Raw genomic sequence first — 19,584 nt, forward strand, 5'->3', positions numbered from 1 at the left:
ATAGCGCTTTTCACAATCAAAGCAGCTTTTTTAGAAAATGCATGTGTCTACATTACAATTTAGAGTGTCAGAGTTATGCATTTCAGCAATGTATATAAATCATGCAGTTAGCTAATAATCTATTAATTTAAACAATGCATTAAGGCAGAAACAGTGAGCTGTAGTTTAGCATACTGAAGCAGGTAACAACAACATAATTCAGCCAAACGTATAACTAAGGTTATAATGTAAATATAGATAGCGGTCTAGAATAAGGTTGTATATAGAGAATACGTGTTCCAATTGTAAACTACATGTTTTAATTTAGCTAGCTAACCTGTAATTTGCTAATTTTACTTTTATTTAAATTTCCAGGTCAACGTTAATTTCTCAACATATCTTTGTGATTTGCTGTTATCACAGTTTACAGCACAGCAGATAGACGGCATGTTGCAATTCGGTCCTACAAATGGCGGCCGCTCCACTGTGTGACGTCACATGAAATCTATGAATAGGAATAGCACCCAGCATACCGAGTAGACTCGCTAGAGTATAGGGTTAGACTCGGCCGACGTCGACGAGTAGACTCGATAGGATATAGGGTTAGACTCGGCTGACGTCGACGAGTAGACTCGCTAGGGTATAGGGTTAGACTCGGCCGACGTCGACGAGTAGACTCGATAGGATATAGGCAGCGGTTAAAGTGGGCCGGAACGGTCCGGAACTGCGTTCCGGCACCTCAGATAATTTAACAAATAAATAAATAAATAGATTCATTAATCTCAACGAATCTCGCTGGTCCGAGCTGGGCCGACCGACCGACCGACCGACCTCCCTTCCTCCCCGCTGAACGCGAGCGATTACAAATGTGTGAAATGCACTCACGGTGGTTGAGCGCGGTAAAGTTAGTTTTAGGTTCGATATATTTCGCCTGACCGGGAACCATCACCTTACCGTGGTGGAGAGGTTTGGGTGCCCCTGTGAGCCTGGAGGCTGTGTTGTCTGGAGCCTAGTGCTCCTGGTAGGGTCTCCCAAGGCAAAGTGGTTCCAGGTGAGGGGCCAGACTAAGAATGGTTCACAAAGACCCTTATGAAGAAACGAGCAAGAGGAGAAGAGACCCTGCCCGGAGGAAGCCCGGGGCCCCCGTCTGGAGCCAGGCCCAGAGGGAGGGCTCGCCGGCGAGCGCCTGGTGGCCGGGTTTGCCACGGAGCCCGGCCGGGCACAGCCCGAAACAGCAACGTGGCACCCCCCTCTCCGTCCTTTGGACCCACCATCCATGGGAAGATCAATAGGGGTCGGGTGCGCTGCCACATGGGTGGCGGTGAAGGTCAGGGGCCTCGACGGACCAGACCCGGGCAGCAGAGGCTGGCTCTGGGGACGTGGAACGTCACCTCTCTGTGGGGGAAGAAGCCGGAACTTGTGCGGGAGATGGAGCGCTACCAGTTAGATCTGGTGGGGCTGACCTCCACGCAAAGTCTCGGTTCTGGAACCGTACTCCTGGATAGGGGATGGACCCTATTCTTCTCTGGAGTTGCCCAGGGTGTGAGGCGCCGGGCGGGTGTGGGGATACTCACAAGCCCCCGGCTGAGCGCCACTACATTGGAGTTTACCCCGGTGAACGAGAGGGTCGCCTCCCTACGCCTTCGGATTGTGGGGGGGAAAACTCTGACTGTTGTTTGTGCATATGCACCAAATAGCAGTTCAGAGTATGTGGCCTTCTTGGAGACCCTGAATGGAGTTCTGTATGGGGCTCCAGTAGGGGACTCCATAGTTCTACTGGGAGACTTCAATGCGCACGTGGGCAATGATGGAGATACCTGGAGAGGCGTGATTGGGAGGAACGGCCCCCCTGATCTGAACTCGAGTGGCTGTTTGTTGTTAGACTTCTGTGCTAGTCATGGATTGTCTATAACGAACACCATGTTCGAACATAAGGATGCTCATAAGTGTACGTGGTACCAAAGTACCCTAGGCCGAAGATCGATGATCGATTTTGTAATCGTTTCGTCTGATTTGTCGGACACTCGGGTGAAGAGAGGGGCGGAGCTGTCAACTGATCACCATCTGGTAGTGAGTTGGGTCAGGGGGTGGGGGAAGAATCTAGACAGACCCGGTAAGCCCAAACGGGTAGTGCGGGTGAACTGGGAACGTCTGGAGGAGACCCCTGTCCGCGAGATTTTCAACTCACACTTCCGGCAGAGCTTTTCTGGCATCCCTGTGGAGGTTGGGGACATTGAACCTGAGTGGGCAATGTTCAAAGCTTCTATTGTGGAAGCTGCAGCGGGAGCTTGTGGTCTCAAGGTCTTAGGTGCCTCAAGAGGCGGTAACCCTCGAACACCGTGGTGGACACCGGTGGTCAGGGAAGCCGTCCGACTGAAGAAGGAGGCCTTCTGGGATTTGTTGTCCCGGAAGACTCCGGAGGCGGTTGCAAGGTACCGACAGGCCCGAAGGGCTGCAGCCTCTGCTGTGGCAGAAGCAAAGCAGCGGGTGTGGGAGAAGTTCGGAGAAGACATGGAGAAGGACTTTCGGTCAGCACCAAAGTGCTTCTGGAGAACTGTCCGCCACCTCAGGAGGGGGAAGCGGGGAACCATCCAAGCTGTGTACAGTAAGGATGGGACTCTGTTGACCTCAACTGAGGAGGTAATTGGGCGGTGGAAAGAACACTTTGAGGAACTCCTAAATCCGACTGACACGCCCTCTCTAGTAGAGGCAGAGCTGGAAGTGGATGGGGGATCCTCATCAATTTCCCTGGTGGAGGTCACTGAAGTAGTCAAACAACTACACAGTGGCAAAGCCCCAGGGATTGATGAGATCCGCCCAGAAATGCTAAAAGTTTTGGATGTGGAGGGGCTGTCTTGGATGACACGTCTCTTTAACATTGCGTGGAAGTCGGGTACAGTGCCCAAGGAGTGGCAGACTGGGGTGGTGGTTCCCCTGTTCAAAAAGGGGGACCAGAGAGTGTGTGCCAATTACAGGGGTATCACACTTCTCAGCCTCCCTGGTAAAGTCTACTCCAAGGTGCTGGAAAGGAGGGTTCGGCCGATAGTCGAACCTCGGATTGAAGAGGAACAATGCGGTTTTCGTCCCGGCCGTGGAACAACGGACCAGCTCTTTACTCTCACAAGGATCCTGGAGTGGGCTTGGGAGTATGCCCATCCAGTCTACATGTGTTTTGTGGATCTGGAGAAGGCATACGACCGAGTCCCCCGGGAGATACTGTGGGAGGTGCTGCGGGAGTATGGGGTGAGGGGGCCCCTTCTCAGGGCTATCCAATCCCTGTACATCCAAAGCGAGAGCTGTGTCAGAGTACTCGGCAGTAAGTCGGACTCTTTCCAGGTGAGGGTTGGCCTTCGCCAGGGCTGCGCTTTGTCACCAATCCTGTTTGTGATATTCATGGTCAGGATATCGAGGCGTAGTCGTGGTGGGGAGGGGTTGCGGTTCGGTGGGCTTGGGATCTCGTCACTGCTTTTTGCGGATGATGTGGTCCTGATGGCATCATCGGTCCGTGACCTTCAGCTCTCACTGGATCGGTTCGCAGCAGAGTGCGAAGCGGTTGGGATGAGGATTAGCACCTCTAAATCTGAGGCCATGGTTCTCAGCAGGAAACCGGTGGAATGCCAACTCCAGGTAGGGAATGAGCTCTTACCCCAAGTGAAGGAGTTTAAGTACCTCGGGGTCTTGTTCACGAGTGAGGGGAGATTGGAGCAGGAGATTGGCCGGAGAATCGGAGCAGCGGGGACGGTATTGCACTCGCTTTACCGCACCGTTGTGACGAAAAGAGAGCTGAGCCGTAAGGCAAAGCTCTCGATCTACCGGTCAATTTTTGTTCCTACCCTCACCTATGGTCATGAAGGCTGGGTCATGACCGAAAGAACGAGATCGCGGGTACAAGCGGCCGAAATGGGTTTCCTCAGGCGGGTGGCTGGTGTCTCCCTTAGAGATAGGGTGAGAAGCTCAGCCATCCGCGAGGAGCTCAGAGTAGAGCCACTGCTCCTTTGCGTCGAAAGGAGCCAGTTGAGGTGGTTTGGGCATCTGGTAAGGATGCCTCCTGGACGCCTCCCTAGGGAGGTGTTTCAGGCACGTCCAGCTGGGAGGAGACCTCGGGGAAGACCCAGGACTAGGTGGAGAGATTATATCTCCACACTGGCCTGGGAACGCCTCGGGATCCCCCAGTCAGAGCTGGTTAATGTGGCTCGGGAAAGAGAAGTTTGGGGTCCCATGCTGGAACTGCTGCCCCCGCGACCTGACCCCGGATAAGCGGATGAAGATGGATGGATGGATGGATGGATATTTCGCCTGACATTTGTTTTCCCTAGCCACTGTTCTATAGGGTCTTACAAAGATATCAATAGCAGGATTAGTTTTAACATTATGTAACCATTGTATATCGACATGAAATATTCGTTCAAAATCACCTACGTGCTGCATATTTGCATACCTGAGAATGCTTTGACGCGTTTGCACAGTGCATGATGAGGGAACGTCTGCCAATTCCACCAATTGCGTTAAACGTAGCCTATAATTTGTATTATTTAAAATTACTTTTCAAATTCCAAAGCGTGTAGAAGGTTCCTATTGGCAATACTGATAGCCTTGAGTAAATTAATTTGTTTAAGAAAATGATTCATAAAACATATAAATATCAGTTAAGCCTAAATATCATGTTTACTTTCTTGACACAGACGAAAATGAAAAGACTATCAGTCAAAGTTCAACTTTAGGAGGGAAGAAATAGGCCAGGATAAGGAGACTGAGAGAAAAATAAAGATGTATGAGGAGAGAGAAGGTATTGACAAAATAATCTAATGACATGGTTTTAAAGCTATTTATTATCCATTTTTTGGGTTTTCAAAAGTCTTAAATTGCACATTTGTAGGTCAGAGAAATTAAAATTTGCTCGGGGGAGCATGCCCCCGAACCCCCCTAAGTACCTCACATTTTAATACACATGTCTGTGGGTGGAGCTGTGGATGATAATTATAGCAAAAAGTATTGCTATACCACGATACTCAATAGGTTGTCCCACGGTGAGCCATTTTTCCCTGTTGCACCTACAGAATTTAAGGGTTCCCCCACCAGCCAAATCCCACTTTAACCACTGGGTATAGGGTTAGACTCGGTTGACGAGTAGATGCGCTAGGGTATAGGGTTAGACTCGACCGACGTCGACGAGTAGACGCGCTAGGGTATAGGGTTAGACTCGGCCGACGTCGACGAGTAGACTCGCTAGGGTATAGGGTTAGACTCGACCGACGCCGACGAGTAGACTCGCTAGGGTATAGGGTTAGACTCGACCGACGTCGACGAGTAGACGCGCTAGGGTATAGGGTTAGACTCGACCGACGTCGACGAGTAGACTCGCTAGGGCAGGGATGGGCAACTTCAGTCCTGGAGGGCCATTGTCCTACAGAGTTTAGCTCCAACCCTAATCAAACACACCTGAACAAACTAATCAAGGTCTTCAGCATTACTAGAAAGTTACAGGCAGGTGATTTTTTCAGGGTTGGAGCTAAACTCTGTAGGACAGTGGCTCTCCAGGACCGACGTTGCCCATCCCTGCGCTAGGGTATAGGGTTAGACTCGACCGACGTCGACGAGTAGACTCGCTAGGGTATAGGGTTAGACTCGACCGACGTCGACGAGTAGACTCGCTAGGGTATAGGGTTAGACTCGACCGACGTCGACGAGTAGAAGCGCTAGGGTATAGGGTTAGACTCGGCCGACGTCGACGAGTAGACTCGCTAGGGTATAGGGTTAGACTCGGCCGACGTCGACGAGTAGAAGCGCTAGGGTATAGGGTTAGACTCGGCCGACGTCGACGAGTAGACTCGCTAGGGTATAGGGTTAGACTCGGCCGACGTCGACGAGTAGACTCGCTAGGGTATAGGGTTAGACTCGACCGACGTCGACGAGTAGACTCGCTAGGGTATAGGGTTAGACTCGACCGACGTCGACGAGTAGACTCGCTAGGGCAGGGATGGGCAACTTCAGTCCTGGAGGGCCATTGTCCTACAGAGTTTAGCTTCAACCCTAATCAAACACACCTGAACAAGCTAATCAAGGTCTTCAGGATTACTAGAAAGTTACAGGCAGGTGATTTTTTCAGGGTTGGAGCTAAACTCTGTAGGACAGTGGCCCTCCAGGACCGACGTTGCCCATCCCTGCGCTAGGGTATAGGGTTAGACTCGACCGACGTCGACGAGTAGACTCGCTAGGGTATAGGGTTAGACTCGACCAACGTCGACGAGTAGACGCGCTAGGGTATAGGGTTAGACTCGGCCGACGTCGACGAGTAGACGCGCTAGGGTATAGGGTTAGACTCAGCCGACGTCGACGAGTAGACGCGCTAGGGTATAGGGTTAGACTCAGCCGACGTCGACGAGTAGACTCGCTAGGGTATAGGGTTAGACTCGGCCGACGTCGACGAGTAGACTCGCTAGGGTATAGGGTTAGACTCGGCCGACGTCGACGAGTAGGCGCGCTAGGGTATAGGGTTAGACTCGGGCGACGTCGACGAGTAGACGCGCTAGGGTATAGGGTTAGACTCGGCCGACGTCGACGAGTAGACGCGTTAGGGTATAGGGTTAGACTCGACCGACGTCGACGAGTAGACGCGCTAGGGTATAGGGTTAGACTCGGCCGACGTCGACGAGTAGACGCGTTAGGGTATAGGGTTAGACTCGACCGACGTCGACGAGTAGACGCGCTAGGGTATAGGGTTAGACTCGGCTGACGTCGACGAGTAGACGCGCTAGGGTATAGGGTTAGACTCGGCCGACGTCGACGAGTAGACGCGTTAGGGTATAGGGTTAGACTCGACCGACGTCGACGAGTAGACGCGCTAGGGTATAGGGTTAGACTCGGCTGACGTCGACGAGTAGACGCGCTAGGGTATAGGGTTAGACTCGGCCGACGTCGACGAGTAGACGCGTTAGGGTATAGGGTTAGACTCGACCGACGTCGACGAGTAGACTCGCTAGGGTATAGGGTTAGACTCGGCTGACGTCGACGAGTAGACGCGCTAGGGTATAGGGTTAGACTCGGCCGACGTCGACGAGTAGACGCGTTAGGGTATAGGGTTAGACTCGACCGACGTCGACGAGTAGACGCGCTAGGGTATAGGGTTAGACTCGGCCGACGTCGACGAGTAGACGCGCTAGGGTATAGGGTTAGACTCGGCCGACGTCGACGAGTAGACGCGTTAGGGTATAGGGTTAGACTCGACCGACGTCGACGAGTAGACTCGCTATGGTATAGGGTTAGACTCGGCCGACGTCGACGAGTAGACTCGCTAGGGTATAGGGTTAGACTCGGCCGACGTCGACGAGGAGACTCGCTAGGGTATAGGGTTAGACTCGGCCGACGTCGACGAGTAGACTCGCTAGGGTATAGGGTTAGACTCGGCCGACGTCGACGAGGAGACTCGCTATGGTATAGGGTTAGACTCGGCCGACGTCGACGAGTAGACTCGCTAGGATATAGGGTTAGACTCGGCTGACGTCGACGAGTAGACTCGCTAGGGTATAGGGTTAGACTCGGCCGACGTCGACGAGTAGACTCTCTAGAGTATAAATATTATAGGACGTAGTTCGTTTTAGAGAAAAATCTACAACACACCGAAACGGGTCGCTGTGAACAGAGCTATTTTACACAACCATTGAGGAATTTTAATCAAAGTATGTTACATGAAGACCCTAAAGAATCATACCAACTTGTGGAAAATGGGCTGCGATGACCCCTTTAAAACTAATGTGAAGCTCACGCCGTACCCTTGGTGTCGTTCAGCGGGTCCATGTGTCTGTAGATGTAGCCCTCCAGGTAGTTGTGGAAGCGAGGCGTGGGGGGGAAGAAGGCCAGACAGATGGCCATGAGCTCCCAGCCTCTCTGAAGGCTGTCGTAGCGGAAGTTCTCGGTGGTTTGTCTGCAGAGCTGAATGAAAAGCTCGTCCCTCAGGCCCTGACAGCTCCAGCCCCGCACCGTCACCTCCAGAGCCACCGACAGAGGATCTCCTTTCCCACGCCGGTCACCCATGTAGATCTGGATCAGTTTGAAGAGGTCCACGGCCTCGCGCTTCACGGTTCGGTCTGAAGTCACGATCATGGGCTTCTTGATGGGCTCGCTGCTCCAGGCCAGCATGTTGGCAATGGAGACTTTCCTCCTGAACAGACCCTGGAAGACAAATCACCTCGGTTAAAGGTGCAGTCTGTAAGAATGACAACTAGTGTTCGAAATAGGTACTGCAGTCCAAATACAAAATATCTGAGATTGTCGTTTCTCCCTCCTCCTGCTCCTCAGACTTGACGCTCACGGGTCGCCAGTTTGAGACACAACAGGAACGAGCGCAATGGAGAATGAAAATTTGCAAATTAGCAACATGCAGTATCAACATTCCAGCCTGGAAACACACATTTCAGAGTAAAATAACTGGCTGTACAAGTGTTTTTCAGAGAAACGAGTATGTGAACTTAGCATGTATCCTCAATATATGCAAACATATAATGGTATTTTTATGCTTTAGTAGAGTGAAAAAGCTTGCATCAGTGACTCTCAGCTGATCCAGGTCTACCTATAGGAATACGACACCTATCACTGTATATATAACTCCTTCAGTATTATCAGGAGCTGTCGCGTTTCTCAGGAGCGCATTACCCTCCTCCTTCCCCAGCTCTTCCTCTCGTCAGTCAGGATGGCCTTCTGATTCCCCTTTGAATCAGAATAAAATCTCGAATCACGTCGTACATTAAACTATTGACATTAATGATATCTGCAATACATTCATGTTGGTTGTGTTCTGTTACCCCAGGGGGGATTATTGCTGCCCTCCCTGCTCTTATCCATGCTAGGCTGCCCAGAACAGAACCATACACGCCAATCCAAACTATACGCTAATGCATCGTATTTGACGATAGTGGTCCTGACAGAACTTGTTTTTTTTATGTAATATTGCTGTGTTTATTATAAATGATTTATCCATGCACATTATGTTTTTAAATTCATGTAGTGTAATCTTGAATCATAATATCTTCCCCTCCCTCTTGCAGCATCTGTTTTCTTCTCTGATGATGAGGGCGGGGCAACCTGTCACTCACATGAGATCAGCCAATGGCAAACCACCACCATCTAATCAATTCCCCACAGACAAAATCAAGCCCCGCCCACATTTGTTCTTGTTCCAGAAGATTTCACTATATACGTCATGATTAAGAAGAAAACACTAATGCTAAAGACCCCCACCCCCCCCCCCCCCCCCTCCCTCCCCAATATTTTTTTTTTTAAGTTTTATTTTAGTACCATTAACATATTATATATTTCGAATGTTATATTTGATACTTTTATGGCTTGAGAATAATGATGAGAATTATTATTCTCTATTTTTTATTTATTTGATATGTTTTATATAATGAGAATTTGAACCTTATACTCAAAGAGGAAAATAAAACACTTCAGAGGCCCAAACTTAGCAAAACATATGCTAATATTTGCTAATATAATATGAGAACTTATATTAATATATATATCATTATTAGAATATTAATATCATTCGTCACTCTATATCTGCCAATCTGTTTTATGAACAAAGCTCTGTTGTTTTAAAAAATATAATGCAACGCAATAATATGATGATTGAGAGCTGAACAAATAAACCTTCCTTAAAAGCCTGATGAACATATTTAATACTCATACATTTTTTAATCAAGTAAACCGAAGCTGCTTCAGTGCAGATGAAATATTACTAACAACATCAAAGTTATTTTTACGTTTACTTGATAAAAAAGTACAGATTTCACAGAAAAAAAGACTCGAGCTGAAGGAGGACGTCTGTACAATTACACTAAAAGACTAAACTATCAATCAGAGACAGAAGGACTGGAGGAGATTGTGTGAAACAGCAAAGTTTTTATCATTTTGAGGCCTTATAAATTCATGTATGGAATTTGAAACTGTAGGCTTTAAAGGGTTAAAATCCATGTTTCTGTGCATAAAACACTGGCGATCATGCGTGTGTGTACCTGGGTGTGCTTGTTGAAGTGTTTGGAGGCCCAGTTCTCGATGTCCGTCTCCGAGGAGGGCTTGCGGAGCGTGAACTCTGGGAAGACGCCACAGCTCGCACTGGGCATCATGTTCCTGGCGTTCCGGCTGGCCTCGAACTGGGAACACGCTCCCAGATCTTCCGACTTGGGAAGAAAGAAAACATTGTATGTTGATGTTGAAGAGCAGCATTCAGAGCAGAGGAAGAACAGATATTAAACCGGCGTCTCAGCCTCGGGTCGGGTCAAGAGGAGCACGGAGAGGAAATGAGTCAATCCACAAAATAATGAGAACAAAAGAGCAAAAATACCTCCCTCAGGCTATTACACACTTATGAAATTTCAAATGACTCAAGCAATTCCGTCCTGTGGAACTTCAGTGGTTATGAATACAAACATACAAAGTTACATGCAAAGTTACATGAATGAAAACACAAAAAACAACAAAAAAAAAACATTAAAAATATTAATAAAACGAGAAGATTTTTACATTTTTTTCTAAAGAAAATTTGAGTAGGGTTTATGGATTGTTGCTAGGGCGTTGCTAAGAAGTTATAAATAGTTGTTAGAAAGTTCAATGAAAACTGTAGCATCTCAAACTACAGGCTACTCCTAATTTAAACTAGTTAATCTACCGACAAAACACCCTTGAATAGGCTATAGGCTATTAATAAGCAGCTAGGAAGTTGCTAATTACAAAGGAGAAAATTAACCCTCTGCTGCTGTTCGCAAATTTTTTACTTAAAAATTTTACGTTTTTATTTTTTTATTTCATCGGAATAATACCGATGAAGTATAATATACTTGGTGTATAATACTTGGTGAAGGTTTTGGCACTTGCTATGTAAAAAAAAAAAAAAATCATGGACATGATTCGAAAAGGTTAAATGGTCCTGAAAAAAATAGTCACACACTTGTGCTCCTCGCGGTGAAAAACGAGCGCATTGGAAATGAATGGAGACGAATTTCCTCTAGTGGAAGCGTTCGGTACTGCAGCCAAACACACTCTGACTAAACGCTCATTTGTTGAGATATTAAAGGGGTGGTTCAGGATTTTGGACATCGGGCCTCATTTCCAAGTTAGCCTGAGTGTTATTTATCAGTGGAGACAGTTTTCAAAAATGTTCACCCAGTCGTTCCAGTTGCATAGTTCGCCGGGGCTAGGCTAGCGCGAGTCAACGGTAACTGCTAGCCTGCCTTTAAAAACAGTTTTACCCACTCCACAGTACACCAAACGCAAATACATTATAACGCCAGACAATCGATGTAAATGTCTGTTGAGAGAATAATATTAGAAATCAAAGTACCCTTTCATTGCATTGCAATAGTTAACTATGCAACTGGAACGACTGGATGACATTTTTTGAAAACTGTCTCCACTGATAAATAACACTCAGGCTAACTTGGAAATGAGGCCCGATGTCCAAAATCCTGAACCACAATCCTTTGAATTTCTCACAGTTTTAGAGTAAAACGTGTTTTGAAAAATATATATTTCATATAAAAAAAAAATGTTGACCATTTTTCATAACATTTTTTTCAAGTTCACTTGTTTCAACATTTTCCACTTCAGCAATAACCTGCCACGTGTCTTATTTAAAAACACCAAACTTAAGTCTGTGCTCCAAATAAAATATAGTACAATCATTTCATTGAAATTAACTGATAAGAATGTGTACCTTAAAATGCAATGTAAGTCGCTTTGGATAAAAGCGTCTGCTAAATGCATAAATGTAAAAAAAATACAAATTAAATGAAAAAAATATTCAGTCATTTTTGACCAACACACAGAGCAGCACCAGAAGGCTAATTCTGCAATTACAGCATTAATCTGTAAAACATCTCAAGTAGATCATACTTAATTTTACAATAAATTAAAAAAAAAACAGATTTGCTGTTGGGGTACGAAAAATAATAAAAATATAAAAATAATTCTAAAAATGTATTCATAATTAGCTTCTCGAGTAAATGCATCTTGTTTGTAAGATGCAAAAAATACTGATAATGAAAATATACATTTTTCTAGTGATACATATTTTCCTTAAAAAAAAGATGATGATTTAAACGAATCGTTCAAAATGAGTCATATACTTTGTGCATTATTTATTTACATGAACTGAGCATTGTAGTGAATCTTTTGAGAACAGAGAGATTGAGATTCAGAACACCAGTTTATGCTATAAAGGTTTGATGATATGGAGGTCATGGAAGGGGACGAGAACACGAGGGACAATGAATGTGCCCTTGGTCTTGCTAAATGACTTCATATTTTTGGGTTCAGAAATACAGTTAATTTGACATAGCAGAGAATTCATCCATCCTAATGACTCCCGTGAGACTGATGACCCCTTCATAATGAAGCACATTTTACACATCTGGCATCAGTGATTCCTCTGAGTCGGATCGCATGTTTTCTTCAGGAGAGCTGTGCTTTCACGGGATCACATGCAGCATTTTCAGCAGCTGGAACATGAAACAGGTGGAAAAACCACACAGATGCACATTGAAGGAGTGCTGGGGACTTTTATCTGATCTAGCACCTCACAATTTCTTCAAAAAAATATAAAAATGTAGTTAGCTTACGGTTTTAACCCTCTGGGGTCTGAGGTGTTTTCGGGGTCCTTGAGATGTTTTGGCATGCTCTGACATTTGTGCTTTTTTCAGTTGCTTATAAACATATTAATGGCACAGGTGAAATTACACTCTATATAGCACACACAGGGCTACCATAATATGTGAGCAACATGTATGTACATGTTTGTATTTTTGAGAGAATATTGTTTATGCGTGGTTATTGAAAAAACTAAAAACTAAAGTTTATAATATAAGGCCACAAATAACATACTAAATATTTGTCCACAAGACTTTTGACTAGTGGATGTTATCGCCTAGAGTTTTTGCTTCAAATTGATCTGAAAATCATTCTGCCTTATCATTCACATAAAACAATAGATTGTTTTAAATTGTGAAAAACATTTTTTTGTTTGCAAAGGCAATATGCGGATGGGCGGAACGGCCCAACCCCCTCATGAATAATTAGGCAGTTCTCACCTGAGCAGTCTGCATACTAATGAGCCTTTCATTCAGGGGTGTCACACAAGAAAGAATGCAAGGACAATATATATACACTACCGTTCAAAAGTTTGGGGTCAGTGAGAATTTTATTTTTATTTTTTGGAGGAAAGAAAACAATACTTTTATTTATCAAGGAAGAATTAATTTGATCGAAAGTGACAGTAAAGACATTTATAATGTTACAAAAGTATTTTGAACTTCCTATTCATCAAAGAATCCTAAAACAAACAAAAAAACTGTACAACTGACAGACCAACAACTGTTTCAACATTGATAATAATAATAAATGTTTCTTGAGCATCAAATCCTCATATTATACTGATTTGTGAAGGATCATTTGACACTGAAGACACTGACACTGGTGATGCTGAAAATTCAGCTTTGATCACAGGAATAAATTACACTTTACTATATATTCACACAGAAAACAGCTGATTTACACTGGAGATAATATTTAATACTATAACTGATTTTTGTTGTATTTTTAATCAAATAAGCGCAGCCATGGTTAGCAGAAGAGAATTCTTTTAAAAGTATTTAAAATCGTACCGACCCCAAACTTTTGAACGGTAGTGTATATAAATAAATAAATGTTTATACACACACACACACACACATACACTATATATATATATATATATATATATATATACAAACAATCAAAATTTAAATGAAAGCCAAAAGCACATTTATAGTCACACCTTTTAGCCATCCACATACCATTTTTAGCCATCCACCGCGGTAAAAATAAACCAGTCGCATTGCAAAGTCGTTCGCGAAATGACCGCCAGGTGGCGCAAAGGGACATTTAGCAAAACGTAAGTGGGGCTAATGTCTGTAGCCTAAGGATGAAATACTACAAGTTATGGTAATTTCCAAATAAGCCTACAACAAATTGTTGGTCATACAGATAAGATATAATCTTTTAAAACTTTAAAAGGCTAAAGTAGGCCTACACTCTCACAGGCTAAAGACAAAACGTTTTCTCGCTCATGTCAGAAACAGACGTTTGGATATTTCTCAGTGAGAAAATTCATAGCTGAGTGGTAGAACTTACGGTTCATCATCAAGATGACACAGGTTCAAATCCCGCACAAACATGGTCTGCTGTAAATTTTATATTTATTATTGCAAAGAGATTTGTCTAGCTCTAAAACTCTGTTACACCATACAGTTTTTTTTTTTGCTTATATTTATAAAATACAATTATCATGCATTTCCATTTCACACTAAGTAAAAATACAAAAAAACAAAATAGTATCCAACAGAACGACTTTGCATCTGTATAATAATAGGCTACCAATCGTAATTTCAAAAGCAGTTCTGTAAAAAAATAAATTATATATAGCCTATATATATAGGCTATATATATATTATTTTTTTTATTCCAGGCTCTCATGCCACACCCCCGATTTCTCACGCTGAAGTGTCAACCCGGTCGGTCAAATTCCTGAAGGATATAGTTTATCTATATACCTGTTGAGCCACTCGTGATCGACTAGTTATTATACCGCAAATTAGTTAAAATATCCCGTAATCTATCTAGAGCGAGCGTGCATGCGAGACAGATATTGTGCTCCAAACCGTGCGCGCGCATGGCAGAGAGGTCTGTTCCCTAACCTAGAGTTTTTAAAAACATTGTTTTAAGTAAAGTGTGATTTGCCAGGGGGGATTGTGATTTCCTTCTGGTCTAAACATCCCTGCTTCTGCTGAATTATTTTAATCCCCACACCCCTCCCTCCACAGCTAATCAGTGCTATAGGCTACTTCACCAATATCAAATATATAAAATAGAGATATGCAACAGGCACGTTTAAACGACAAACAATAAAATCAAAACCAGCGTTTCAGTTGTTCATTAGTTCCAGTGGCCTTAATGCATGCACGGCTTTTCAAATTTCACAAAGCGTGTTGAGATTATTTTGAATGAAATATTGAAGTTTATAATTAAGTGTTTTGGCACACCACGCCGAGTGGCCCTATGCATTTTTCTAAAGTCGGGTTTTATTCTGGCATGGTGAGTTAGTGTTCGACAAACACGGCGGCGCGTTCATTTAGATTAATTTATTTTTCTCATTATTACAGCTAAAATAACTTAGTAGGCGATTCCGTAATTTTTTGGTCATACAGATAAGAGTAGAGTAGCTTACATCGTTCAAAACTGTAAACTTGTATTCATATTAGGCTAACGACAAAAACAGTAGGCTATCTGTCGTCTCTGTCTCCGGGAACTGCGCGTCACAAAAATGAACCGAAAGCCACTTCAGCTCAGTCACGATAAGAAATCGGCTATGTCTAAAGCCTTTAAATGTCTAAATATTTAGGCTAATAAATGTTATCTGATTATAGGCTAATCCATATGAAAACTAGAGGAACAGAGGATCTACTCAAACATGTAATGTAAGCGCTTCCCAATGAGAAAATGACAAGGGTGAAAATCTTGCTCTAATTAAATGTAGGCTAAATCGCCCTGAATTAAAATGTAAAAACAGATCAAATAATGTATTTGTCGAAATGTTGCGATATTGTTTCATTTAAGTTCATAATTGTTCTATAAATGTTATTTAATTTAGCAGCATTACCACGAAGCACCGTGTTTCGATATTTATTTGAATAATACAAAATCAAATAAAAACTTAATTCACAAATTGCATGCCTGGTTGTAAGGATCCAAAGATCCCTGTAGAATTTAATATTGAGTTGAACATTTTGTTCATGACAACAAATTAACAAGCGTTTTTTCAGATTATATTTAGTTTTGCTTGGAAAAAGCTGCCCCAAACCAGTTTTATTTCATCAATTATTGAAATAATGAAATATTTAGTAATAAACTTTTATGACAGAAATATCACTAGGCTACATGTAATTCCATTTAATTCCTTCATTATCAACACTGTCTAGAATAGCGATTTAAGTGTGAATTGCGACTTCTCTTTGTGTTAAGTCAGCCTCAGACTCCGATAGCCTGTGGGGGGTTGGAGGGACAGTTGCTGGACAAAGGTGTTAATGTTCCTCTTTCATATGGAGAGTGTCGGATAGCCAGCCTGATGAGCAGGCAAAATTATTGTAAGGATAAATCTGTGTCCAAATGTAGGCCCCATATTTTATATAAATTTATAATAGTAGTTTTAGTATATTATAAATATTGTAGTTTATTTATTGTAGCCTATTTAAAGTTTTTTTTCACACAAAATTTCAATTGAAGTTATTGTACGGTGAATTCAACAAGGCATGCTGTGTCTTTGAAGCAACAATTAAAGGCTAAATAATTTTTTCGTGATTTGTATGGCTGACACGCAGCGACATATACAGTAGTATTATCAGAGCGAGGGAGACTAAATAAACTTGTTAAAAAGAGATCCAGCGCGAGAGAGGCAAAGAGAAACGCATGTTTTTAATTTAAATATGTTTCTTTGGACAATTTTCGTTTTGTACTGTTTTAATTGTTTAATTTAGCTGTAATTTCTTTGGCAATACGAATTTAAAATGTCGCAAGAATAAGATTAGCCTAGTGTTTCTTATTTTGCATCGCAAAAGAAATAAACTCTAAACCGATGCAACCCTGTTTTAAATAAAAAAAAAACTGTCCCGACACTTTATTTAAACCTTGAAATGTTCGAACTTGGTTTCAAACATAAGTAATTTTTGTGTTCTTTTACATTACATAATAATTTAGCAGACTAAAGACGAGCTTCTTCTTTTTCATTTTCTGATGCAATCGGCTGACAATCTTCCTTCATCAGTTTTTGTCGTTTGTGCAGCGGCTGCGGTTCTACAGGAATGTAGCAAATTTATGTTGTAATGATAATCAAACAAAACTCTTGACTTTAAATAAGTAAACAGATATAAACAGTTACCTATTTAAGCATCAAGGTGGGAAAATATAAACGTAGGACAACATCGGTTAACAACATGTATGTTACATTGAGATTCGATCTCGGGTAGTATGAAGCTCCTCGAAGCTCGTGTCGTTGCGTTAACCACTGAGCTATCGTCTGTACGCTGATAATGTTGTAAAGCCTCATTCATGTAGCCTAAATGTTTTTATTGCAATGTTTTATGTTGAAATGTTTTCATTATTTATTCAATTACATTTCAGTAGCCTAATTTCAGTATTGTGATCATGAATTATTTTAACTACATTTCACTTGTTGAATTCTTCTGCTACCAGCTTTCAATCGCTCTGAATCAGTGCGGTGCGGCAGCAGATTACGCATTAGAGAGAATAAACCGAAATAAACGAACACTTTTCAGAGTCTATGATTGTAGCGCCTCTTAGCGGTAAAAGGCAGCAAATACACCACACATTTTACCGCTGCGGTGGAACGGCTGATGTGGGCATTGTCATGGCTTGCCTCGACATTTGCGTTTGAATAGCGTGCGTCCTCCGTGGGCGTGTCAGATTAACGCGTAATGAAGTGTAATGAGCTGGGGGAAAAAATACTGACAGCACTCTCTTTTCATACAGATTGCATAAACTGAGAATATTTGTTTTTTATATAAATTACTTCATTTAAAAGAAGAGAATTTAAGCTTCATAAAGAAAAACCTCTCGTGCCTGTGTGACAAGTAATCGCGGAGTTACAGTTAATCTTAGGACGCGTTTCAGAATGGACTTCACTGACAGAGAGAACGCAGAACTCGCATCATGTTTGTTTTTCTTTATTTGGTGAAAAGCACAACACTTTGTTTTTATTGTGAGTATCCACAAAAAAAATAGAAACTTAACAGGATCTAATGATGTACAACACTTATATGTAAGATCAAAATTAACCGAGTATTTTGAGTCTCTTTTACACTGATAAGAAAAAAAGCGAGACAATCGCGCCGGCGCGATAGCCGACCCCAGGGGGTTAATATGACTCTTACTAATATTAATATGAGTGAATTTCCAATATTGATGGTAATATTTCAAAAGGCTGATTTTGGGCTCTGGTTCTTCATTACGCATCTATATTTGAGCTTGAGGAACGCCGGCTGATTAGTCAGTGAGAGTTTCTTGGCCACAGGCGTTCTTGATCAACACGATTAATAAATGAGTCACGCAGGCTTCCTCTCCTCGACCGCTTCATCTTCTCTTTCATCCGTCTGTGGAGCACAGCCGATTCCTCCACTCATCTCAACCTCCTCTCCTCATTACCCCGTCATCATTATTCAGTGTCGATACAATTTTTATTTATTTTTTGTTTTCTGCAGAGGACTGTCCAGGGCTGCGTTTCCTAAAAGCCAACTATGGTCGAAAGTTGTCCCTTTCAGTTTCTTTTTTTATCACTTTGCCTGTGTTGTTAATTAGCCTGGGTTTCGCCATACTGCCTTTGCGCAGCACGATTTTATTCACACTGCTAGGTAGTCTTAGCCTGTTTAAAACTAGAGCATTCTCAGTTGTAACTGAGTTATGGTCTGGCAAAGCGTCATAGACAAATCATTTCCAGAGGGGCGTCACCAACGGACGTCGCGGATAGACCTAAACCCAATCAGAGCGATGAAGGAGATGACGTATGCAGAGCGGCGGAGACACATCTCCGAGTGTTGTTCTTTGCTCGGTTTTTAACTAAAAGGAAACGTTCAAATCGCTTAAAACAGACGCGATAGCTGATTGGAACGAGTGATGTTCGACGGCGGCGTCCATCTTTGTAATGTAGGCTACAAAATCTGCTTCAAAATCCCAGCGCTGTCGTCATCGTGTAAAGCCCGCCCCAACGCTTCTGATTGGTGCCTCGATTTCGGCGGATTGGAAATGGGCTTGAATGAGCTCTTTGCCAGACTAACTTTCAGAGCAAATCTAAATTTGCCGGAAGTTGTCTGGGTTTTCCCAGGCTAAGGTAGTCTGGATACCATGGACCAAATTTTCGCCTCAGCGAGGGGACCAATCACAGAACGGGGAGGGAGCAGCAAGACGATGGCGACGTCTATGCGACACACCGAAGCAGTTTGTTTATACCTATGGATCCAACATGGCGGCAGACGCGAAGTTACCTTTCGATGCAGCCTTAGTAGTAGTTTAGAACGCAAATAAATCTCTGACCCATCGTCTTCTTCCTCGTCTAATTCCTTTCGCTCTACATACGTCATCTGGTATAATTGAAGCGATTGGCTCAAATTGGCTCAAAAACAGGCGCATTTGATAGACATTCGTAGCACCCAATAAACGGCTCTGGGCATTGGTAAACCACGCCTCAAATACGAGAAAATGAACATGTGGTTCCCAGACCACGTCTCAATGTCAATGAGACCTGCTGGTCTGACGTTAGCCAGGCTATGTGTTAATGCTAACTGCATAAAATTTGGCACAGGTGTGTATTTTTATTGGAATTTTACTATTTCACCGCCATTTTCGTTAAACATTTTTTTTTGCATTAGGTACACAAAATACTCCCACTCAGCGCCTTTTGGACAAAAATGCCCCCATTGAAACCCATTAAAACTGCAATTTTTAATGCCAGGGCCATTTAACTATAAAATGATGCAATCTTTGTTAAAAGGCTTTCATTCTGTTCGCAAG

General features: G+C 43.4%; 1 protein-coding gene across 2 annotated transcripts in view; it reads right to left on the reverse strand.

Moving 5' to 3' along the window:
• arhgap39 (Rho GTPase activating protein 39) overlaps nucleotides 1–19,584 on the reverse strand; it is a 95,268-nt gene that overhangs the window by 26,531 nt on the left and 49,153 nt on the right. For both annotated transcript variants that reach the window (XM_056266429.1, XM_056266428.1), the window contains exons 4-5: nucleotides 9,990–10,154; nucleotides 7,749–8,148 (exon numbers count right to left, since the gene is read on the reverse strand). In XM_056266429.1, coding sequence (XP_056122404.1) covers nucleotides 7,749–8,148; nucleotides 9,990–10,154 — 565 coding nt within the window. The remainder of the gene's footprint in view (nucleotides 1–7,748; nucleotides 8,149–9,989; nucleotides 10,155–19,584) is intronic.

The sequence above is a fragment of the Rhinichthys klamathensis genome, unplaced genomic scaffold, assembly GCF_029890125.1.
Source record: "Rhinichthys klamathensis goyatoka isolate OS25496 unplaced genomic scaffold, OSU_Roscu_1.1 h1tg000248l_1, whole genome shotgun sequence".
NCBI classification, from domain to species: Eukaryota; Metazoa; Chordata; class Actinopteri; order Cypriniformes; family Leuciscidae; genus Rhinichthys; species Rhinichthys klamathensis.